Source organism: Myxocyprinus asiaticus, chromosome 2 (assembly GCF_019703515.2).
Source record: "Myxocyprinus asiaticus isolate MX2 ecotype Aquarium Trade chromosome 2, UBuf_Myxa_2, whole genome shotgun sequence".
In the NCBI taxonomy this organism is placed as follows: domain Eukaryota; kingdom Metazoa; phylum Chordata; class Actinopteri; order Cypriniformes; family Catostomidae; genus Myxocyprinus; species Myxocyprinus asiaticus.
The window spans coordinates 5,041,141-5,060,579 of record NC_059345.1 but is presented as its reverse complement, the minus strand read 5'-3'; the positions used below and the strand labels follow the sequence as shown (position 1 = coordinate 5,060,579).

The 19,439-nt window shown below is 39.7% G+C and overlaps 2 protein-coding genes across 2 annotated transcripts in view; both read right to left on the bottom strand.

Annotated features, from left to right (window-relative positions):
- LOC127453993 (ankyrin-2-like) overlaps positions 1 to 19,439 on the bottom strand; it is a 120,785-nt gene that overhangs the window by 5,620 nt on the left and 95,726 nt on the right. Inside the window, exons 41-45 of the mRNA XM_051720880.1 lie at positions 18,588 to 18,665; positions 16,903 to 17,034; positions 15,490 to 15,636; positions 15,046 to 15,226; positions 14,889 to 14,964 (exon numbers count right to left, since the gene is read on the bottom strand). Of these exons, the coding sequence (XP_051576840.1) occupies positions 14,889 to 14,964; positions 15,046 to 15,226; positions 15,490 to 15,636; positions 16,903 to 17,034; positions 18,588 to 18,665 (614 nt within the window). The remainder of the gene's footprint in view (positions 1 to 14,888; positions 14,965 to 15,045; positions 15,227 to 15,489; positions 15,637 to 16,902; positions 17,035 to 18,587; positions 18,666 to 19,439) is intronic.
- LOC127454015 (uncharacterized) lies at positions 456 to 7,755 on the bottom strand. Its single transcript, XM_051720931.1, has 2 exons — positions 2,712 to 7,755; positions 456 to 2,341 (listed from the first exon to the last, which is right to left on the bottom strand). Exons 1-2 carry the CDS (start codon positions 7,746 to 7,748, stop codon positions 1,055 to 1,057), a joined length of 6,324 nt encoding a protein of 2,107 aa, XP_051576891.1. The 5' UTR covers positions 7,749 to 7,755; the 3' UTR covers positions 456 to 1,054.

Below are 19,439 nucleotides of genomic sequence, written 5' to 3'. Positions count from 1 at the left end.
ATCTGCAAGTGGCTTCATTGTGCGGATCACACAGTAAGTGTTCAATACACACATCCTCCACGATCCACAATGTTAAACTGTTTGAGTACAATGTATATGAAAATGATCTACACAGACAAGTTGTTTCACTTTTATTCTTATTTAATTATTCATACATAAATGCACACATATGATTCATATTTAAATACTTTTTTTTTGCTTCTAACTATGAGATTAAATTATTGGAAAAAAAATTATTAATGGAAGAAAGGCTGGAAGAAAATCAAAATGTAAAGAACAAATACTACACAATAACTTTTATGTAGTGAAATGAAATATTATATGAAAGTATACTTGTTTTCTTTCATTTTACCTCCAACTGTAATTGCACATCGCAACATTAGTTAATATCACACCAAAACATGGAAAGGGGGAACCGATGGCACCAGGCCGCACATCCAAAACAAGTACCTGAATTACAACTCTGCGTCGCACCACCCTGGTGGTCAACACCTCCTCCTCTGAACTATCAGACAGCAAACCTAGTTCCTCAGCTATCTCCTAAGATTCAGCAGAGATGCAGTGAGGGTGTATGTCTTAGGTACTACAGTATATATCATGTACTTGCATGTCACACCATGCAAAACCAATGCACTCTGAAAGTTCATTTTTCCCTTAAAATAAAAACTGTTATTTTCAGCAGTGTGTTACTATTGCTACAGTTAGTTTTTCTTCTTCTCTACAACTAATTAAACAGCTTTTGATGCTAACGAAATATTAGATGAAATTAAAGGTTAATGAGAATGAAAAGATGACACTGCTGGAAATGGTTATCAACCAAAATCTTGCGGTCAAGAAAAATGGGTTGGATGTAAAGTGCAAAAACAAGCAATTGGACAAAATTTACTTAAAGCACGCCAAGGTAAATGCAACAACTGGGGTGTACATATATAAGCAACGATTATTCATTATTCTTTAATTTAAATGTGTTTAAGTCAACTTGTTAGCACAGGTCAGGGGAATATAACACTTTTCAGAAGAAACTGAGCACGCGATGCAAAGGTCAACAGAGTGCTCATGCTAAACAGCTTACCCTCCCTAGAGAATCATCATCATCATCATCATCGTCATACTGTGCTCCCTCCCTTGGAGGCAGCTCTTCAGCAAATGAATGATCACCTGCATAACCGTAAGCATAAGCTTTCTCCTCACCAGTATATTCATCCTCTGGCTCAAGAACCAGGGGCAAATCAAGATCCTCACTGCCCCAGGACAGGGGTCGGTCATCCTTTTTTAACTGGGCGTATTCTCTAAGCTTAGTAATACCTGTCAGGTACTCTGGGCTGCTTGGTAAAGATGGTGGTTCCTCAACTTGGTAAACTGTTTGAGGAACATCTAAAAGCTCTGCTGATCCAAGCTCTGGCTCTGACGTATCCGAAAACGTTTGACAGCAATCAAAAAACTCAACATCTGACTCAACATCTGTGCTATCTGCATGAACAAGTCTTGGCCTGGCTTTAAGATTGACACTGTAAAGTGGAGAGTCAACATCTATAACGGTACTGGCATCTAACTGCTTCTGGTCATCTGTCAGTCTTGTAGGCAATTTAGAGGCTTTGAGCTCTTGAGTCACTTCCAGAGAACGAGGTGTCATTGCAGCTACAAGAGGATACGTTCCTGGAAAAACTAAATTTGATTCAGGTTTTTTACCACCAAATGATGATAATGTCTGTTCAAATTCAGAGAGTGCATACTTAAAGCCAGGGGACACTTGGAAAATCCCTGCAGCTGATTCACGGGACAATGGAGAGAGCTCTTGATCAGAGGAGGATGTGCTATATACATGAGATATTGGACTTAAATCAGTGGGTGACACCTGAATGCCTGTTGATGGTATATTGATGGATCCTGAGAGCAAATGTCTGTAATCAGGTGATTTGAGACTCAAACTCAGCTGAGAGGAAGCAGTTAAATTTGGTGTTACTCTTCTGTGAGATTCTTGGAGATGAAATTGAAAAGAATGTAATTCCTGTGATCCAGTGGATGCTCTTGGTTCTTTTGGTAATGGATGAGGAGATACATTGGATTTGCGGGCATCAAATGCAAAGATCTCTTCAGGTATCATGGTGGTGACCCTTGGATCTGATTCTTTCGATGATTCACTGGTCAACGAGGAGGCTATTAACTTCTGTTGATGTTCTAAACTTATCATCTTACTGTCATGAGTGGTTATTGTATGGTCTAATGAGTTCTCCTCTGAGAAAGCTGTGATTTTTGAAATCATGGATGATGCATCTCCTTGCCTTACACCTAAATCTGTCTCTTGAGGCTCTAAATGAATTGCCTTATTTGAGGCACTTTCCTGTACAAAACGAAAGGAAATTAAACAATGTTTTCCTCCCATTTGTATAACATCAAACAACAATTTTTAATCTAGTTTGTTGCACAGAAAGATAAAAATAACATGCATTAACATCTGATGCAAAATACAACGTCTTTGAGAAGGAAGAATGCCCATTCCAAACCATGCAGATAAAAAAATAGACATCAAAACTATTAGAGGCTGTGAATTAGTCAGCTTCTTTAAAACTACACACTCCTCCGAAGTTATCCATTCAGTCTTGATGTGTTAGTAGATCCAGAATAGTAAAAATCAGTCCGTGTTTCTAGGCAGATCTGACACTGCATTCCTTTTGGGTTAAAAATTCAGAGCTGCATGCTCAACTTCTTACCCTTTCCTGTGACTCTTGTGGGGCTAGTTTGGTTGATTCATGTTCTAGTTCTTCTTCATGCTGTTGTGGACTTTCCATGTGTCTCTCATCTCTTTTAAGGATTACTTGGCCTTCACTAGTCCCTTCGCTTGCAGATGCAGCTGTTGCCATGTATGCGTCCTTTTCTAAACGGTAAGTAATTTCCTTTGTTGCACTTTTCGTTTCCTCTGGTCTTGGCTCTGAGGCTCGTTCATCCAATGACTTTGGCTTTATCTCCACTTTGGATTGGGACTTTATTTTAGTTTCAGGAAAAGTCTCAGTAGCCACTATTTTGGACAGAGATTTAGTTTGTGCACTACATTGTTCAAATGTCACCTGATTCAGCAAAGCAGCATCATTTTTGGAGAGGGAAACATCATCTTCCTTAATGCCTTCAGAATCAGGGATTGACAACTGACTCACATTATCAGCATACTCTTCATATTCAGGTTCAAATGTCACTGACTCAAAAATTAAAGGTTCTGGAGAAATGGTTTCTGTTAGTTCTGTTTCTAAAGTTGCTGCTTCAGGGGATGGATACCTCAATTCTGATTCAAAATAAAAGGACTGGGGTGATAAAGATAGAGAATAAGTGTCTGAAATATTAGAGAGAGTTGATAAAGGTCTGGGTTCAAACACTGTCCATTCTGGCAATGGACGCCATGAGGACCAGTATTCAGGATCCACTGAGCCCAAATCAGAACTCTGACCATTAAACTGTAAAAGGGACAGTGGTTTAGTTTCAGATCTGTGTTCATTTGGAACTGGTGATGGTGTTGAGTATTCAGGTATAGGTGAGTCAGGTGAAAGTCTCTGAAATTCGTTTACTGAAAATATCGTCTCAGGAGACGAGGGTCGACTTTCAGCATAAAACTCTGCTCCTGTTAATAAAGGCCTGTGCACAAGAATAGGTGAATCAGGAGAAAGTTGCCTATATTCATTCACAGATGTAAATGATTCTGGCGAGGATGCTCTACTATCTGAGATTTTCATAAGACATTCAAATAAAGTTGTATATTCAGAAAGAGAATCAGGAGAAAGTGCTCGGTTTTCTACAAATAAATCAAAGGATTCTGCTTGCACATGTGATTCCTGTGAAACGGTACGTGCTGTTTGCATAATAGCATGAGAGAAAGATGTTTTTTCACTACCTGATATAACACGATTGGGGATTTCAGTATCGCTTTGCAGAGTACTTTCATAATTTAGTGGAATTTCAGGAGAAGAGAGAGGGGTCATAATCTCCATTCTACATCCAGCATACTCAAACACACCTGGCTTTAAACAGAAAGTTTCACCTTTGTATTGAGGATCATACAATTGGGATATTAATGCTAAAGGAACAGTTTTGTACACAAGCTTATACTGAGGCACCATTCTGAGAGTCTCATGCAATGACAGATGTGTAACAGTCTCAGATACTTTCTGGTCATGTAGTGATTGTTGACTTGGATATGCAGTTTGCTTATTTTCTATTTGTAAACAATATCGATCAACAGGAGATAATTCACCTGAATCGGGAAATAAAGGTCTGTTTTCAGCCGTTGTAATGTCCTCAGATACAAAGCTTGCCATGTCAAACTCTTCATCGGATGCAATAGATTCTAGTGAGGATGATCTACATGTGGCTCCTTGAGTGACATTTACACAAATTAATGATTTGAAGTCAGAAATGGGTGAGTCTGGTGATAATTTACTATTTTCATTTAAGGATATTACTGAATTAGGTGATGAGGGTCTCTGGTCAGTAGCTTGAGATCCAAAAACCCAAAGCTCTATGTCTGCTTCTGATGTAAGTGACTCAGAAGACTTTGATCTGTATATGTTTAACGATGCTATTTCATGGCTACAAGAAAACTGTGGAACAGGTGAGTCTGGAGATAATGGTCCACACTCCTCCAATGACATAAAGGATTCTGGAGATGCACAATCTATCACTGCTATTGTATGAGGTGACATAGGTCTATAATCACTTATTGAGTCAGGGGACAGTGGTCTATACTTGATTTCTGATGTCATTGACTGAGGAGAATCAAGTCTTTGCTCTGAAATATGGCCATATAGACAGCATTCATTTTCATCATCCAAAGATTCTGATTCTGAAGAGGTTGATCGGGAGCCTGACTTTGGCATGATGAATGTGTGTGTGGATGGTGTTAACTCAGGAACAAGTGAATCTGGGGACAGTGGTCTGTTTTCATTAACAGATATGATTGAACAAGGTGAAGACCTTCTAAGATCAATCACAGAGTCATCAAATGCATCTGTCTGTAAATATATCTCTGACAGTATTGATTCAGGAGATGACGACCTGTAACCTGTTACCATTATTGGTTCAAAATGGGAAGTATAATATTGAGGTATTGGAGAATCTGGTGATAAAGATCTAAACACAAATCCATCTTCACTGATATATTCTGTTGGATCAGGAGATAAAGCTGAAGAGAAATCATTTAGTTCATATTCCTCCTCTAACAATACAGATGCAGGGGATGTGGATCTATAGCCTATTAGAGGACTTGACTCAAAAACTGCTGCAAAATACTGTGGCACAGGTGAGTCTGTAGATAGGGGCCTACATTCATTTATGGAGCCAACTGACTGTGGAGAAGACCCTCTAATGTCTGCCAGTAGCATTGCAGATTCAGGTGACATAGGTCGCCAATCAGGGAAGGAGTCTGTGGAACAAGGTCTTTCATCAATGTCAGATAAAATTGAATCAGGGGAATCTGGACGATGTTCTAAGGCAAATGGGTCAGCAAAGGAAGGCTCGTAATCCGTTGTTTCTGAGCATATCGATTGAGGTGAACATGATCGATGTCCTGTTACTCGCAAAGCACTCTGAGGGAAAAATGCACAGAACTGAGGTACAGGTGAGTCAGGGGACAGTGGTCTACCCTCAACTTCTGATGATATTGATTTAGGAGAGTCTGGTCTTTGCTCTGGATTAAGGTCAGACAGACAAAATTCATTTTCGTCATCCAAACAGACTGATTCTGGAGAAGTCGATCGAGAGCATAACTCTGGCATGACAAATGAGTCTGAGGATGGTGTGAACTCAGGAACAGGTGAATCTGGGGACAGTTTTCTATTTTTATTGACAGATATGATTGACTCAGGTGAAGTTCTTCTAAGATCAATCAAAGAGTCAACAAATGCATCTGTTTGTAAATCTATCTCTGATAGTATTGATTCAGGAGATGACGACCTGTAACCTGTAACCATTATAGGTTCAAAATGGGAGGCATAATATTGAGGTATTGGAGAGTCTGGTGATAAAGATCTAAACACAAATCTGTGTCCACTGATATATTCTGTCGGTTCTAGAGATGAAACTGAGGAGAAAACATTTAGTTCATATTCCTCCTCTGACCATACTGACTCAGGGGATGAGGATCTATAATCTGTTACAGGAATTGACTCAAAAACTGCTGCAAAATACTGTGGCACAGGCGAGTCTGTAGATAGGGGCCTACATTCATTTATGGAGCCAACTGACTGTGGAGAAGACCCTCTAATGTCTGCCAGTAGCATTGCAAATTCAGGTGACATAGGTCTCCAATCAGGGAAGGAGTCTGTGGAAAGAGGTCTTTCATCAGTGTCAGATAAAATTGAATCAGGGGAATCTGGACGATGTTCTAAGGTGAATGGGTCAGCAAAGCAAGGCTCGTAATCCGTTGTTTCTGAGCATATCAATTGAGGTGAACATGATCGATGTCCAGTTTCTCGGAAAGCACTCTGAGGGAAAAATGCACAGAATTGAGGTACAGGTGAGTCAGGGGACAGTGGTCTACCCTCAGCTTCTGATGATATTGATTTAGGAGAGTCTGGTCTTTGCTCTGGATTAAGGTCAGACAGACAAAATTCATTTTCATCATCCAAACAGACTGATTCTGAAGAAGTCGATCGAGAGCCTAACTCTGGCATGACAAATGAGTCTGAGGATGGTGTGAACTCAGGAACAGGTGAATCAGGGGACAGTGGTCTATTTTCATTGACAGATATGATTGACTCAGGTGAAGTTCTTCTAAGATCAATCACAGAGTCATCAAATGCATCTGTTTGTAAATCTATCTCTGATAGTATTGATTCAGGAGATGACGACCTGTAACCTGTAACCATTATAGGTTCAAAATGGGAGGCATAAAATTGAGGTATTGGAGAGTCTGGTGATAAAGAACTAAACACAAATCTGTGTCCACTGATATATTCTGTTGGTTCTGGAGATGAAACTGAGGAGAAAACATTTAGTTCATATTCCTCCTCTGACCATACAGACTCAGGGGATGAGGATCTATAATCTGTTACAGGAATTGACTCAAAAACTGCTGCAAAATACTGTGGCACAGGTGAGTCTGTAGATAGGGGCCTACATTCATTTATGGAGCCAACTGACTGTGGAGAAGACCGTCTAATGTCTGCCAATAGCATTGCAGATTCAGGTGACATAGGTCTCCAATCAGGGAAGGAGTCTGTGGAAAGAGGTCTTTCATCAGTGTCAGATAAAATTGAATCAGGGGAATCTGGACGATGTTCTAAGGTGAATGGGTCAGCAAAGGAAGGCTCGTAATCCGTTGTTTCTGAGCATATCGATTGAGGTGAACATGATCGATGTCCTGTTACTCGGAAAGCACTCTGAGGGAAAAATGCACAGAATTGAGGTACAGGTGAGTCAGGGGACAGTGGTCTACCCTCAGCTTCTGATGATATTGATTTAGGAGAGTCTGGTCTTTGCTCTAGATTAAGGTCAGACAGACAAAATTCATTTTCGTCATCCAAACAGACTGATTCTGAAGAAGTCGGTCGAGAGCCTAACTCTGGCATGACAAATGAGTCTGAGGATTGTGTGAACTCAGGAACAGGTGAATCAGGGGACAGTGGTCTATTTTCATTGACAGATATGATTGACTCAGGTGAAGTTCTTCTAAGATCAATCACAGAGTCATCAAATGCATCTGTTTGTAAATCTATCTCTGATAGTATTGATTCAGGAGATGATGACCTGTAACCTGTAACCATTATAGGTTCAAAATGGGAGGCATAATATTGAGGTATTGGAGAGTCTGGTGATAAAGAACTAAACACAAATCTGTGTCCACTGATATATTCTGTTGGTTCTGGAGATGAAACTGAGGAGAAAACATTTAGTTCATATTCCTCCTCTGACCATACAGACTCAGGGGATGAGGATCTATAATCTGTTACAGAAATTGACTCAAAAACTGCTGCAAAATACTGTGGCACAGGTGAGTCTGTAGATAGGGGCCTACATTCATTTATGGAGCCAACTGACTGTGGAGAAGACCCTCTAATGTCTGCCAATAGCATTGCAGATTCAGGTGACATAGGTCTCCAATCAGGGAAGGAGTCTGTGGAAAGAGGTCTTTCATCAGTGTCAGATAAAATTGAATCGGGGGAATCTGGACGATGTTCTAAGGTGAATGGGTCAGCAAAGGAAGGCTCGTAATCCGTTGTTTCTGAGCATATCGATTGAGGTGAACATGATCGATGTCCTGTTACTCGCAAAGCACTCTGAGGGAAAAATGCACAGAATTGAGGTACAGGTGAGTCAGGGGACAGTGGTCTACCCTCAGCTTCTGATGATATTGATTTAGGAGAGTCTGGTCTTTGCTCTGGATTAAGGTCAGACAGACAAAATTCATTTTCGTCATCCAAACAGACTGATTCTGAAGAAGTCGATCGAGAGCCTAACTCTGGCATGACAAATGAGTCTGAGGATGGTGTGAACTCGGGAACAGGTGAATCGGGGGACAGTGGTCTATTTTCATTGACAGATATGATTGACTCAGGTGAAGTTCTTCTAAGATCAACCACAGAGTCATCAAATGCATCTGTTTGTAAATCTATCTCTGATGGTATTGATTCAGGAGATGACGACCTGTAACCTGTAACCATTATAGGTTCAAAATGGGAGGCATAATATTGAGGTATTGGAGAGTCTGGTGATAAAGATCTAAACACAAATCTGTGATCACTGATATATTCTGTAAGTTCTGGAGATGAAGCTGAGGAGAAAACATTTAGTTCATATTCCTCCTCTGACCATACAGACTCAGGGGATGAGGATCTATAATCTGTTACAGAAATTGACTCAAAAACTGCTGCAAAATACTGTGGCACAGGTGAGTCTGTAGATAGGGGCCTACATTCATTTATGGAGCCAACTGACTGTGGAGAAGACCCTCTAATGTCTGCCAATAACATTGCAGATTCAGGTGACATAGGTCTCCAATCAGGGAAGGAGTCTGTGGAAAGAGGTCTTTCATCAGTGTCAGATAAAATTGAATCGGGGGAATCTGGACGATGTTCTAAGGTGAATGGGTCAGCAAAGGAAGGCTCGTAATCCGTTGTTTCTGAGCATATCGATTGAGGTGAACATGATCGATGTCCTGTTACTCGCAAAGCACTCTGAGGGAAAAATGCACAGAATTGAGGTACAGGTGAGTCAGGGGACAGTGGTCTACCCTCAGCTTCTGATGATATTGATTTAGGAGAGTCTGGTCTTTGCTCTAGATTAAGGTCAGACAGACAAAATTCATTTTCGTCATCCAAACAGACTGATTCTGAAGAAGTCGATCGAGAGCCTAACTCTGGCATGACAAATGAGTCTGAGGATGGTGTGAACTCGGGAACAGGTGAATCGGGGGACAGTGGTCTATTTTCATTGACAGATATGATTGACTCAGGTGAAGTCCTTCTAAGAACAATCACAGAGTCATCAAATGCATCTGTTTGTAAATCTATCTCTGATAGTATTGATTCAGGAGATGATGACCTGTAACCTGTAACCATTATAGGTTCAAAATGGGAGGCATAAAATTGAGGTATTGGAGAGTCTGGTGATAAAGAACTAAACACAAATCTGTGTCCACTGATATATTCTGTTGGTTCTGGAGATGAAACTGAGGAGAAAACATTTAGTTCATATTCCTCCTCTGACCATACAGACTCAGGGGATGACGATCTATAATCTGTTACAGGAATTGACTCAAAAACTGCTGCAAAATACTGTGGCACAGGTGAGTCTGTAGATAGGGGCCTACATTCATTTATGGAGCCAACTGACTGTGGAGAAGACCCTCTAATGTCTGCCAATAACATTGCAGATTCAGGTGAAATAGGTCTCCAATCAGGGAAGGAGTCTGTGGAAAGAGGTCTTTCATCAGTGTCAGATAAAATTGAATCAGGGGAATCTGGACGATGTTCTAAGGTGAATGGGTCTGCAAAGGAAGGCTCGTAATCTGTCGTTTCTGAGCATATTGATTGAGGTGAACATGATCGATGTCCTGTTACTCGGAAAGCACTCTGAGGGAAAAATGCACAGAACTGAGGTACAGGTGAGTCAGGGGACAGTGGTCTACCCTCAACTTCTGATGATATTGATTTAGGAGAGTCTGGTCTTTGCTCTGGATTAAGATCAGACTGACAAAATTCATTTTCATCATCCAAACAGACTGATTCTGGAGAAGTCGATCGAGAGCCTAACTCTGGCATGACAAATGAGTCTGAGGATGGTGTGAACTCAGGAACAGGTGAATCAGGGGACAGTGGTCTATTTTCATTGACAGATATGATTGACTCAGGTGAAGTCCTTCTAAGAACAATCACAGAGTCATCAAATGCATCTGTTTGTAAATCTATCTCTGATAGTATTGATTCAGGAGATGACGACCTGTAACCTGTAACCATTATAGGTTCAAAATGGGAGGCATAGTACTGAGGTATTGGAGAGTCTGGTGATAAAGATCTAAACACAAATCTGTGATCACTGATATATTCTGTAAGTTCTGGAGATGAAGCTGAGGAGAAAACATTTAGTTCATATTCCTCCTCTGACCATACAGACTCAGGGGATGAGGATCTATAATCTGTTACAGAAATTGACTCAAAAACTGCTGCAAAATACTGTGGCACAGGTGAGTCTGTAGATAGGGGCCTACATTCATTTATGGAGCCAACTGACTGTGGAGAAGACCCTCTAATGTCTGCCAATAACATTGCAGATTCAGGTGACATAGGTCTCCAATCAGGGAAGGAGTCTGTGGAAAGAGGTCTTTCATCAGTGTCAGATAAAATTGAATTAGGGGAATCTGGACGATGTTCTAAGGTGAATGGGTCTGCAAAGGAAGGCTCGTAATCTGTCGTTTCTGAGCATATTGATTGAGGTGAACATGATCGATGTCCTGTTACTCGGAAAGCACTCTGAGGGAAAAATGCACAGAATTGAGGTACAGGTGAGTCAGGGGACAGTGGTCTACCCTCAACTTCTGATGATATTGATTTAGGAGAGTCTGGTCTTTGCTCTGGATTAAGGTCAGACAGACAAAATTCATTTTTGTCATTCAAACGGACAGATTCTGGAGAGGTCGATCGAGAGCCTATCTCTGGCATGACAAATAAGTCTGAGGATTGTGTGAACTCAGGAACAGGTGAATCTGGGGACAGTGGTCTATTTTCATTGACAGATATGATTGACTCAGGTGAAGTTCTTCTAAGATCAATCACAGAGTCATCAAATGCATCTGTCTGTAAATCTATCTCTGATAGTATTGATTCAGGAGATGACAACCTGTAACCTGTAACCATTATAGGTTCAAAATGGGAGGCATAGTACTGAGGTATTGGAGAGTCTGGTGATAAAGATCTAAACACAAATCTGTGATCACTGATATATTCTGTAAGTTCTGGAGATGAAGCTGAGGAGAAAACATTTAGTTCATATTCTTCCTCTGACCATACAGACTCAGGGGATGAGGATCTATAATCTGTTACAGGAATTGACTCAAAAACTGCTGCAAAATACTGTGGCACAGGTGAGTCTGTAGATAGGGGCCTACATTCATTAATGGAGCCAACTGACTGTGGAGAAGACACTCTAATGTCTGCCAACAGCATTGCAGATTCAGGTGACAATGGTCTCCAATTAGGCAAGGAGTCTAGGGAAAGAGGTCTTTCATAGGTGTCAGATACAATTGGATCAGGGGAATCTGGCCAATGTTCTAAGGTAAATGATTCTGAAAGAGAAGGTTCATAATCTGACAAGGGTATACGTTTGGTTGATTCAAGCGTTTCATCCAGTGATTCCAGAGATGTGCAGATATCCACTTGTCCAACAACAGAGGTCAATGTCAAATCCATTTTTGGAACATCTCTAGAGTACTCAAAAACACCAGGCTTGGAGCAGAATGTTTCACCTTTATACTGTGGATCATATATCTTGGCAATAAGATTACCAAGTACAGCTTTATACACAAGAGTATACTTAGGCTCAACTGACTTAGACTTATCTGATGGATCACCTGCAACCATAGATGTGCAAGTGAGAGTGTGATCCAGAGGGACCAAAAATGGAAACTCAGATGTTAAACTCCTGTTTGATGTTGATGGTATTTCTGCATCTTTTGAAGTTACAGATGTTATTGTTGTTGATGTATGGAATGCTACTACCTCTGTTGAGTATGGACTGTGCCTTTCCATTTCTTTCTTGTCATGGATCACAGTTACTTCAAGATCTGTAGAACTAGCTGGGGAGGTACTTAATTTTGGAGCTGATATCAATGTAGAGCCGATTTCTGGTAATTCACCCACTTTTTGTTCCTGATTGTATACTGATTCAATACTGATTTTCTGAGAGAATGTTTTCTCTACTGGCTCACCTTCAACATAATTTCTATCTATTAAAAGACTACATTTAAGCTCTGAAATAAATGATTCTGGGGATTCTGGTGTGGGTTCACTAAGCATGGGCTCACACTGCGAATATTCAATATCAGACGTTTCCAATTCAGGAGATGAATTTCCACATCTCCCAAATGGGATGGCATTAGTTAGCAATGTCCTTCTATATTCAGGTATGGGTGATTTAGGTGAAAGCGGTCTGTGATCATTTAATGATGCAAAGGATTCAGGAGATGATTGTCGGTTTTCTGGTAGTACTGGCGATATTGGTCTGTATTCATTATCTGAGAGGTCTAACTCAAGTGATTCAGATGTATAAATTTTAACAGGTATAAAACATTCACACACTGTTTGAGTAAAGCTGGGAAGAGGCGAATCAGGGGAGAGGCATCTCTGCTCAGTCAGAGATGCAGTTGATTCAGGGGACGATGGCCGAGTCTCTGGTAATACTGGTGATATTGCTTTGTACTCGTTGTCTGAGAGGTCTGACTCAAGTGAGTCAAATGTATAATCTTTAACAGGTTTAAAAAATTCACACATTGTTTGAGAAAAGCTGGGAAGAGGTGAATCAGGGGAAAGGTATCTCTGCTCAGTGAGAGATGCAATTGATTCAGGTGACGAAGGTTGACTTACAGCTAGACACTCTAATGATATCAGCTTATCGTCTATATCTGAAATTTCAGACTGAAGTGACCATGATCTATATCCTGTGTATGCTGAAGAGTCAATCACTGCTGTTGTAAAATAAGGTATCGGGGAATCAGGAGAAAGCAAACTATATTCACTTACAGATGCTATTGATTCTGGTGATGAAGGTCTAATCTCAGCCAAGAATATATAAGGGGACGGAGTATAGCATTCAAAGCCTCTCTCTGTGGACATTTCTAGTATTTCAGAACTAACTGACTCAAATGGAGACAAAGATCCATTTGATTCAGGTGATGCAGATCGCCAGGAAATCTCAGAACCAGGTGAAACAGGTCTTGCTGTGTCATTGCTCACCACCAAATAAGATGCTTCTGGTGTATCTTTTGTACATTCTGCAGGTGGGACTGTTTTAGCACCAGGTAATGGGGGTGTTTTGTATTCTTTGTCATATATTGTTAATTCAGGTACTTCATGTTCAAAAGCAGTTGGAAAAGGTGTAGCTGGCCTAAAATCAGGCAATGGAGAGTCAATTGAGAGAAAACTCCAGTCATTTGTTACAGACTCAGGTGAAGAAGCTCTTAATTCATCCATTAATATATATGAGTCTGGTAAAGATCGGCTGTACTCAAACGGTATTGGTGAGTCTAAAGTCACTGAGACCACCGATTCTGGTGACAATGTTCTATTTTCAGAAAATGTCATTTCAAAGTTGTAATCATACTCAGACTCGATAATTGGTGACAATGATCTGTTCTCGACCTGGGATGTTAAAGATACAGGAGTAACAGGTCTATAGTCTGCAACATCTGCTGATATAGATGTGGTATATTTAGTTTTTGTACATTGAGCATCTGCTGGTTCAGTTAGACTAATTGGTGTGCTTATTTCAACGCTTGCTTGTGGAGACTCAGAATCAATTAATGGAATTGATAATGTATCTGGCTGCTCAGTTACTGAATCAAGTGACATTTGATTAAGTGTAGAGGAGATACTCTTTTGTGTAACTCCACCTTCAATTGCAACAGACATACTAGGTTGTGGAGGACTGTAAATTGTTAGAGCCAAGCTTTGTTCTCCTTCAGTAGATGATTCTGTGGGTCTGACTGTGTTTTGATAGATATCGGTATCTGTAGAGTCTTCTGAAGACTCCCCTATATGGACAGGGCTAGCATGGAGAACACCATCCATTTGATCCATAATAGAAATGTCATTCTCTGAAAACTCACAAGTCATATTACTTGGCTGAGGAGAAACATAACTTTCACCAAAAAGGGTTCTGTAGAATCTGTCTGAAATTTCCTCAACATGGCGCTTTATATACTCCTCACTTTGACTTTGTTTCTTTAGAAATGCAGCCTCATATTTGATCGGTGATGTGGGTAGTACGGCCTGAACAAGTGCAATTTTCTCAGTCTTTTCACTTGATGGAGATGTAAAGGCATATGATGTACTGGAGACATGCGAGACGTCTTGCTTGAGTTCCACAGACAACTCATTGAAATCTGGCTCTGCATTCTCAGATTCCAACAAGGTGTACCCAAAGTCTGACAGGATTGTTTGTCTCTGGCTCAGCCTGTACCCTTCCACTGAACAGACTGGTGGAGCATTCTCTTCAAAATCCTGTTGGCTGGAGACTAAAATACATTGGCCCCCAGTTGCTCCTAATTCTTGCAGAGGATCATCCGCACTAGGAGTACTAGGCATAATGCCTGATGATTCTTTGGGAATAGCGCCACCTTTGTAAACTTGGTCATAAACATGAGATTGTAGCCTCCAGGGAACCGTTTTGTATAGGGTAAAGAAGGGACTTACTTGTTTGATAGTGCCTGGGAACTGTTGCCTCAGTCCAACCATCTCAAAACCACTATGTGTTGAGCTTCCAACCACTCTAACAAATTAAAAAAATAAAATGTAAGTAAAAATTTTTATCTTCTGAATACTGATTTATTGCAGATGTCAGTGTACTCACTCTGAACTCTTCTCATTGTCAGCCTGCAACCTCTCTTTCTGGTTATCATTAAGGGTAGATACATTGCAGGAGAGATCCTCAACAGATGCCACCAGAGGCCCATATTCTGACCCTCTTTGAATGCCCTCTGTTCGCCGACCTGACCTGGGGCTGTCCATTTCCTCCTGTAAGGCTGAAAAACCTGCACAGGTAAACAGTTTTTGTTGTAATGCTACAAAATTACTTTAAAGGTAGTCCAATGAATCATCAGCTTCTGTTAAGTGCACAGTAGGAGTGAATATCGAAATGAAGTAGGTCAAGTATAGAAATTAGAGTAAAAATAAAGACAACTTAAATTGAGATAACAAAAAGTTTAATTTGCTTATATAAAGAATGTTTGAGGTTTTGGTGGTCTTGTTATACTCAAATAAAGACAAAATTAATGTCAGTTTTTGTCATCCGTACCTTCACTATGATCCAGAGATATGGTTTGCTCAATTTCTGCATAGGTGTGTGATGACTGGTCCTGACTGGAATGGATAATCTTTGATTCGATGAGATGCACAATGTCCATACGGTTTATTTTTGTAAGTCTCCTCATCAAAGTGCTCTCTGTTGATAAATGCAAATAAAATTAAATAACTTCTGAAAGAAACACATTTTTGCTTGTAAAATCCTTCCATCATATTTTCTTAAAATTCTTACCCCTTAGGCTGTCATGTGTGCCATAAAATGACATGTCCTCTATATATTTAAATATGAATAAAAAAACACCAAACAATGTCAGTTTTTTTTGTGTGTTCTTTTGCCCACTAGAATTATATAAGCAATTCAAATTGTACTACACTGATTAAAAAAGTAGCAAATATGAATGGGGTTTGAATGGATTCTGTATGGATTCTGTATGTTAAAGCTGGTGAAATCTGAAAGGTTTACCATCTACAGGCTTGAATGTATTGAAGGCTGAACCTGAAGGCTAAATGTATTGGCTATACATTATGTTCATCAAAAGAATTACCCAATGGACATTGGCTGTGTAGCTGTAAACTTACTGGCTACACATAACAAGACATCAGAACAGCCGGTTGGGCTGTTAACTATATAGGCTAAAAAGCTACCTCCTTTTAAAAAAAAAAAAAAATGCGGAGGCAGGCTAATTTTTTCCTTAGACTCTACAAGAATAGATCATATAAAGTTTTACAACAGAAACGCTATGAGGGGTGTGTAATGTATTGAACGTTTTCTCTATGAGGAATTCTGATGTAAATAATGGACATTGCATCAAAATTTATCAGATTGATCACTTCTTGGACTAAAAGTACAATCAGGTGTTACGCACTGGATGCTTGGCATGGAAAGTATGTTTGTGTGTGACAGATTGAATTTATCCGGTGATTGCATTTTCATAATAGAGGTATGAAGTCCCGTTTTGATTTAGCATGTTTCCATTTGTTCTTCTGACACAAATTACTGTTGCTGGAGCATTTATATCTTAAAACAAAACCATATCAATGCTGAACCCTTAGACCTTTCAAAAGATGTAAAATTTGTCAATATTATTAACATTTTTGGACAGTAGACTTTATAGTAAATATAATTGAATGTAAGCAAAGTGACATCAGGCCCAAGGGCAAAGATCAAGCAATTAAACAGGTTTTAAGCAGTTGGAACTGAATTAATTGCAGAAAAGTGGATCCAGATGGATGCTTCATGTTGTAAGGGTGGAGGGGAAACCCCTTAACTTTGTACGTTGAGTTGAGTGCCAGAAAGTTCTATTTAAGTGTAAGTAACTAATAATTATTTCAAGTCCACTGCTCTGGTGAATACAACACAAAATGACTATAAATGCAAAAGAATACACATGCTCAATAGTCTTACCTGTAGCATTTTTGCCCTCTGTTTCTTTCCACAGCTTTATGAGTGCATGGCTTTGGTCTTGCAGTGAATTAGGATTCTCATTTCTTATCTGACTAATCTGCTCCTCACTGAATTCAAGCTCTCGAGCCAATTCTGTTTGAACAAACACATTAGATATCATGAAGATCAACCATGCATTTATTTCATGACAGGAAAGCCTCCTTATGAAACTGCAATGCAATATGTCGTAGTCATCTTACATTTACAATAATTAACAGTAGGTATGACAGCCTTTCTCATGTGCTGGTAACTGGCCTTATGTAACCAAAGCACCCATTTCATAAAGCAAACTGGAATGTGTTGGTAAGAGTGATGCATAGTACAGTTGTGGCCAAAAATATTGGCACCCGTGGTAAATATGAGAAAAGAAGGCTGTGAAAAATATGTCTTTATTGTTTATCCTTTCGATATTTCATTCAAAATATTCACAAAAATCAATCCTTTTATGGATATATCAAACAATTGCAAACACAACACAAGTTTTATAAAAAAAAAAAAAAAAAAAAATACATTCTCAGATATATGTGTGGCACAATTTTTGACACCCTTTTATTCAATACTTTGTGTAACCTCCCTTTGCCAAGATAACAGCTCTGAGTATTTTCCTAAAATGCCTAATGAGGTTGGAGAACACATGGCAAGTGATCTGAGACCATTCCTCCATACAAAAACACTCCAGGTCCTTCAAATTCTGAGGTCCACACTGGTGGACTCTCCCCTTCATTTCACCCCACAGGTTTTCTATGGGGTTCAGGTCAGGGGACTGGGATGGCCATGGCAGAACCTTGATTTTGTGGTCAGTGAACCATTTTTGTGTTGATTTTGATGTTTGTTTTGGATCATTGTCCTGCTGGAAGATCCAACCACAGCCCATTTTAATCTTCATGGCAGAGGCAGTCAGGTTGGTATTTGATAGAGTCCATGATGCCATGTATCCAAACAAGATGTCCAGTACTTCTGGCATAAAAAACAGCCCGGTCCCATTTGTAGTTCCAGTAGTGTCTTGCAAACTGAAGATGCTTGAGTTTGTTGTTGGATGAGAGCAGAGGCTTTTTTCTTGAAACCCTCCCAAACAACTTGTTGTGATGTAGGTGACGTCTGATTTTAGTTTTGGAGACTTTCTGACCCCCAAGACCCAACTAATTTCTGCAATTCTCCACCTGTGATCCCTGGAGAAATTTTGACCACTCGAACCATCCTCCTCACCATGCGTGGAGACAGTATAGACACACGTCCTCTTCCAGGCCAATTCTCAAGATCTCCAGTTGATTGGAACATCTTAATTATTGCCCTGATGGTGGAAATGGGTATTTTGCAATACTTTAGCTATTTTCTTATAGCCACTTCCCATTCTGTGAAGTTCAACAACCTTTTTCTGCACATCAGAACTTTATTATTTGGTCTTACCCATTGTGATGGATGACTAAGACAGTGGTTCCACACCCTGTTCCTGGAGGCCGCCACCCCCCCCCCACACACACACTCTTATTTACCAAGGGTGCCAATATGTTTGGCCACAACTGTATATGATAGGCCTTCTTAAACAATACAGTTAAAGTGGATTGATTTGAATAACTTCCTTATACAAAAATACATTTTATTATACATGCTTTCAAGAAGTGGTTTTACAGTTGGTAGCTACTTACCTGACCAGCTGAAACCAAGGTGGTCAGCAATTACAGCTAGTTGACCCTCTTTCCTGTCAGCCTCATCCTGTGGATCTACTGCAAATTCCACCAAAGCAGCAACAAACACACACAACTCTGAGCACTGAAATCTTAAGCTACAAAAAGTCAATCACAATCCATTACTTATGCCACTAAGCAAATAAGGTCACTGGCTTTCTCCTGTTTGGACATTAAATTAAAGGGATAGTTAACCCAAAAATAGATATTCTGATATAATTTACTCATCCTCATGTTGTTTCAAACACCTATGATCTTCTTTCTTCCATGGAACATAAATGGAGATGTTAACCTCAGTCACTATTCACTTTAATTGCATCTTTATTCCAAACAATGAAAGTGAATGATGACTGAGGCAGTCATTCTGCTTAACATCTCCTTTTGTGTTCCATGAAAGAAAGAAGGTCATACATGTTTGAAACAATATGAGGGTGAGTTAATTATGACGTAATATTCATTTTGGGCTAACCATTCCCATCACTTTTGAACTATTTCTAAGAAAATAAGCAGTAGAAATCATTACCATATGTGCCTTGAGCGATGAGCAAACAATGTGCAATCCATCAACCATTTATAAATACTAGAATTAACTGTCCCAGGGTTTGTATATTCAAAATTATGTAATATAATATCACCAACAGATGTTTCAAATAAACAAAATCTAAACTGTCATAAAACTTATGCAATGACTATACTAGCAAAAACACTAGATTCCTCTACTGTATCTGCTTTTATGTTAATCTTGAGCTTTAAAGACACATAGAAGGAAAAGAGACAGTCACAAACACAGCTCAAACATCACAAAAGCACCAC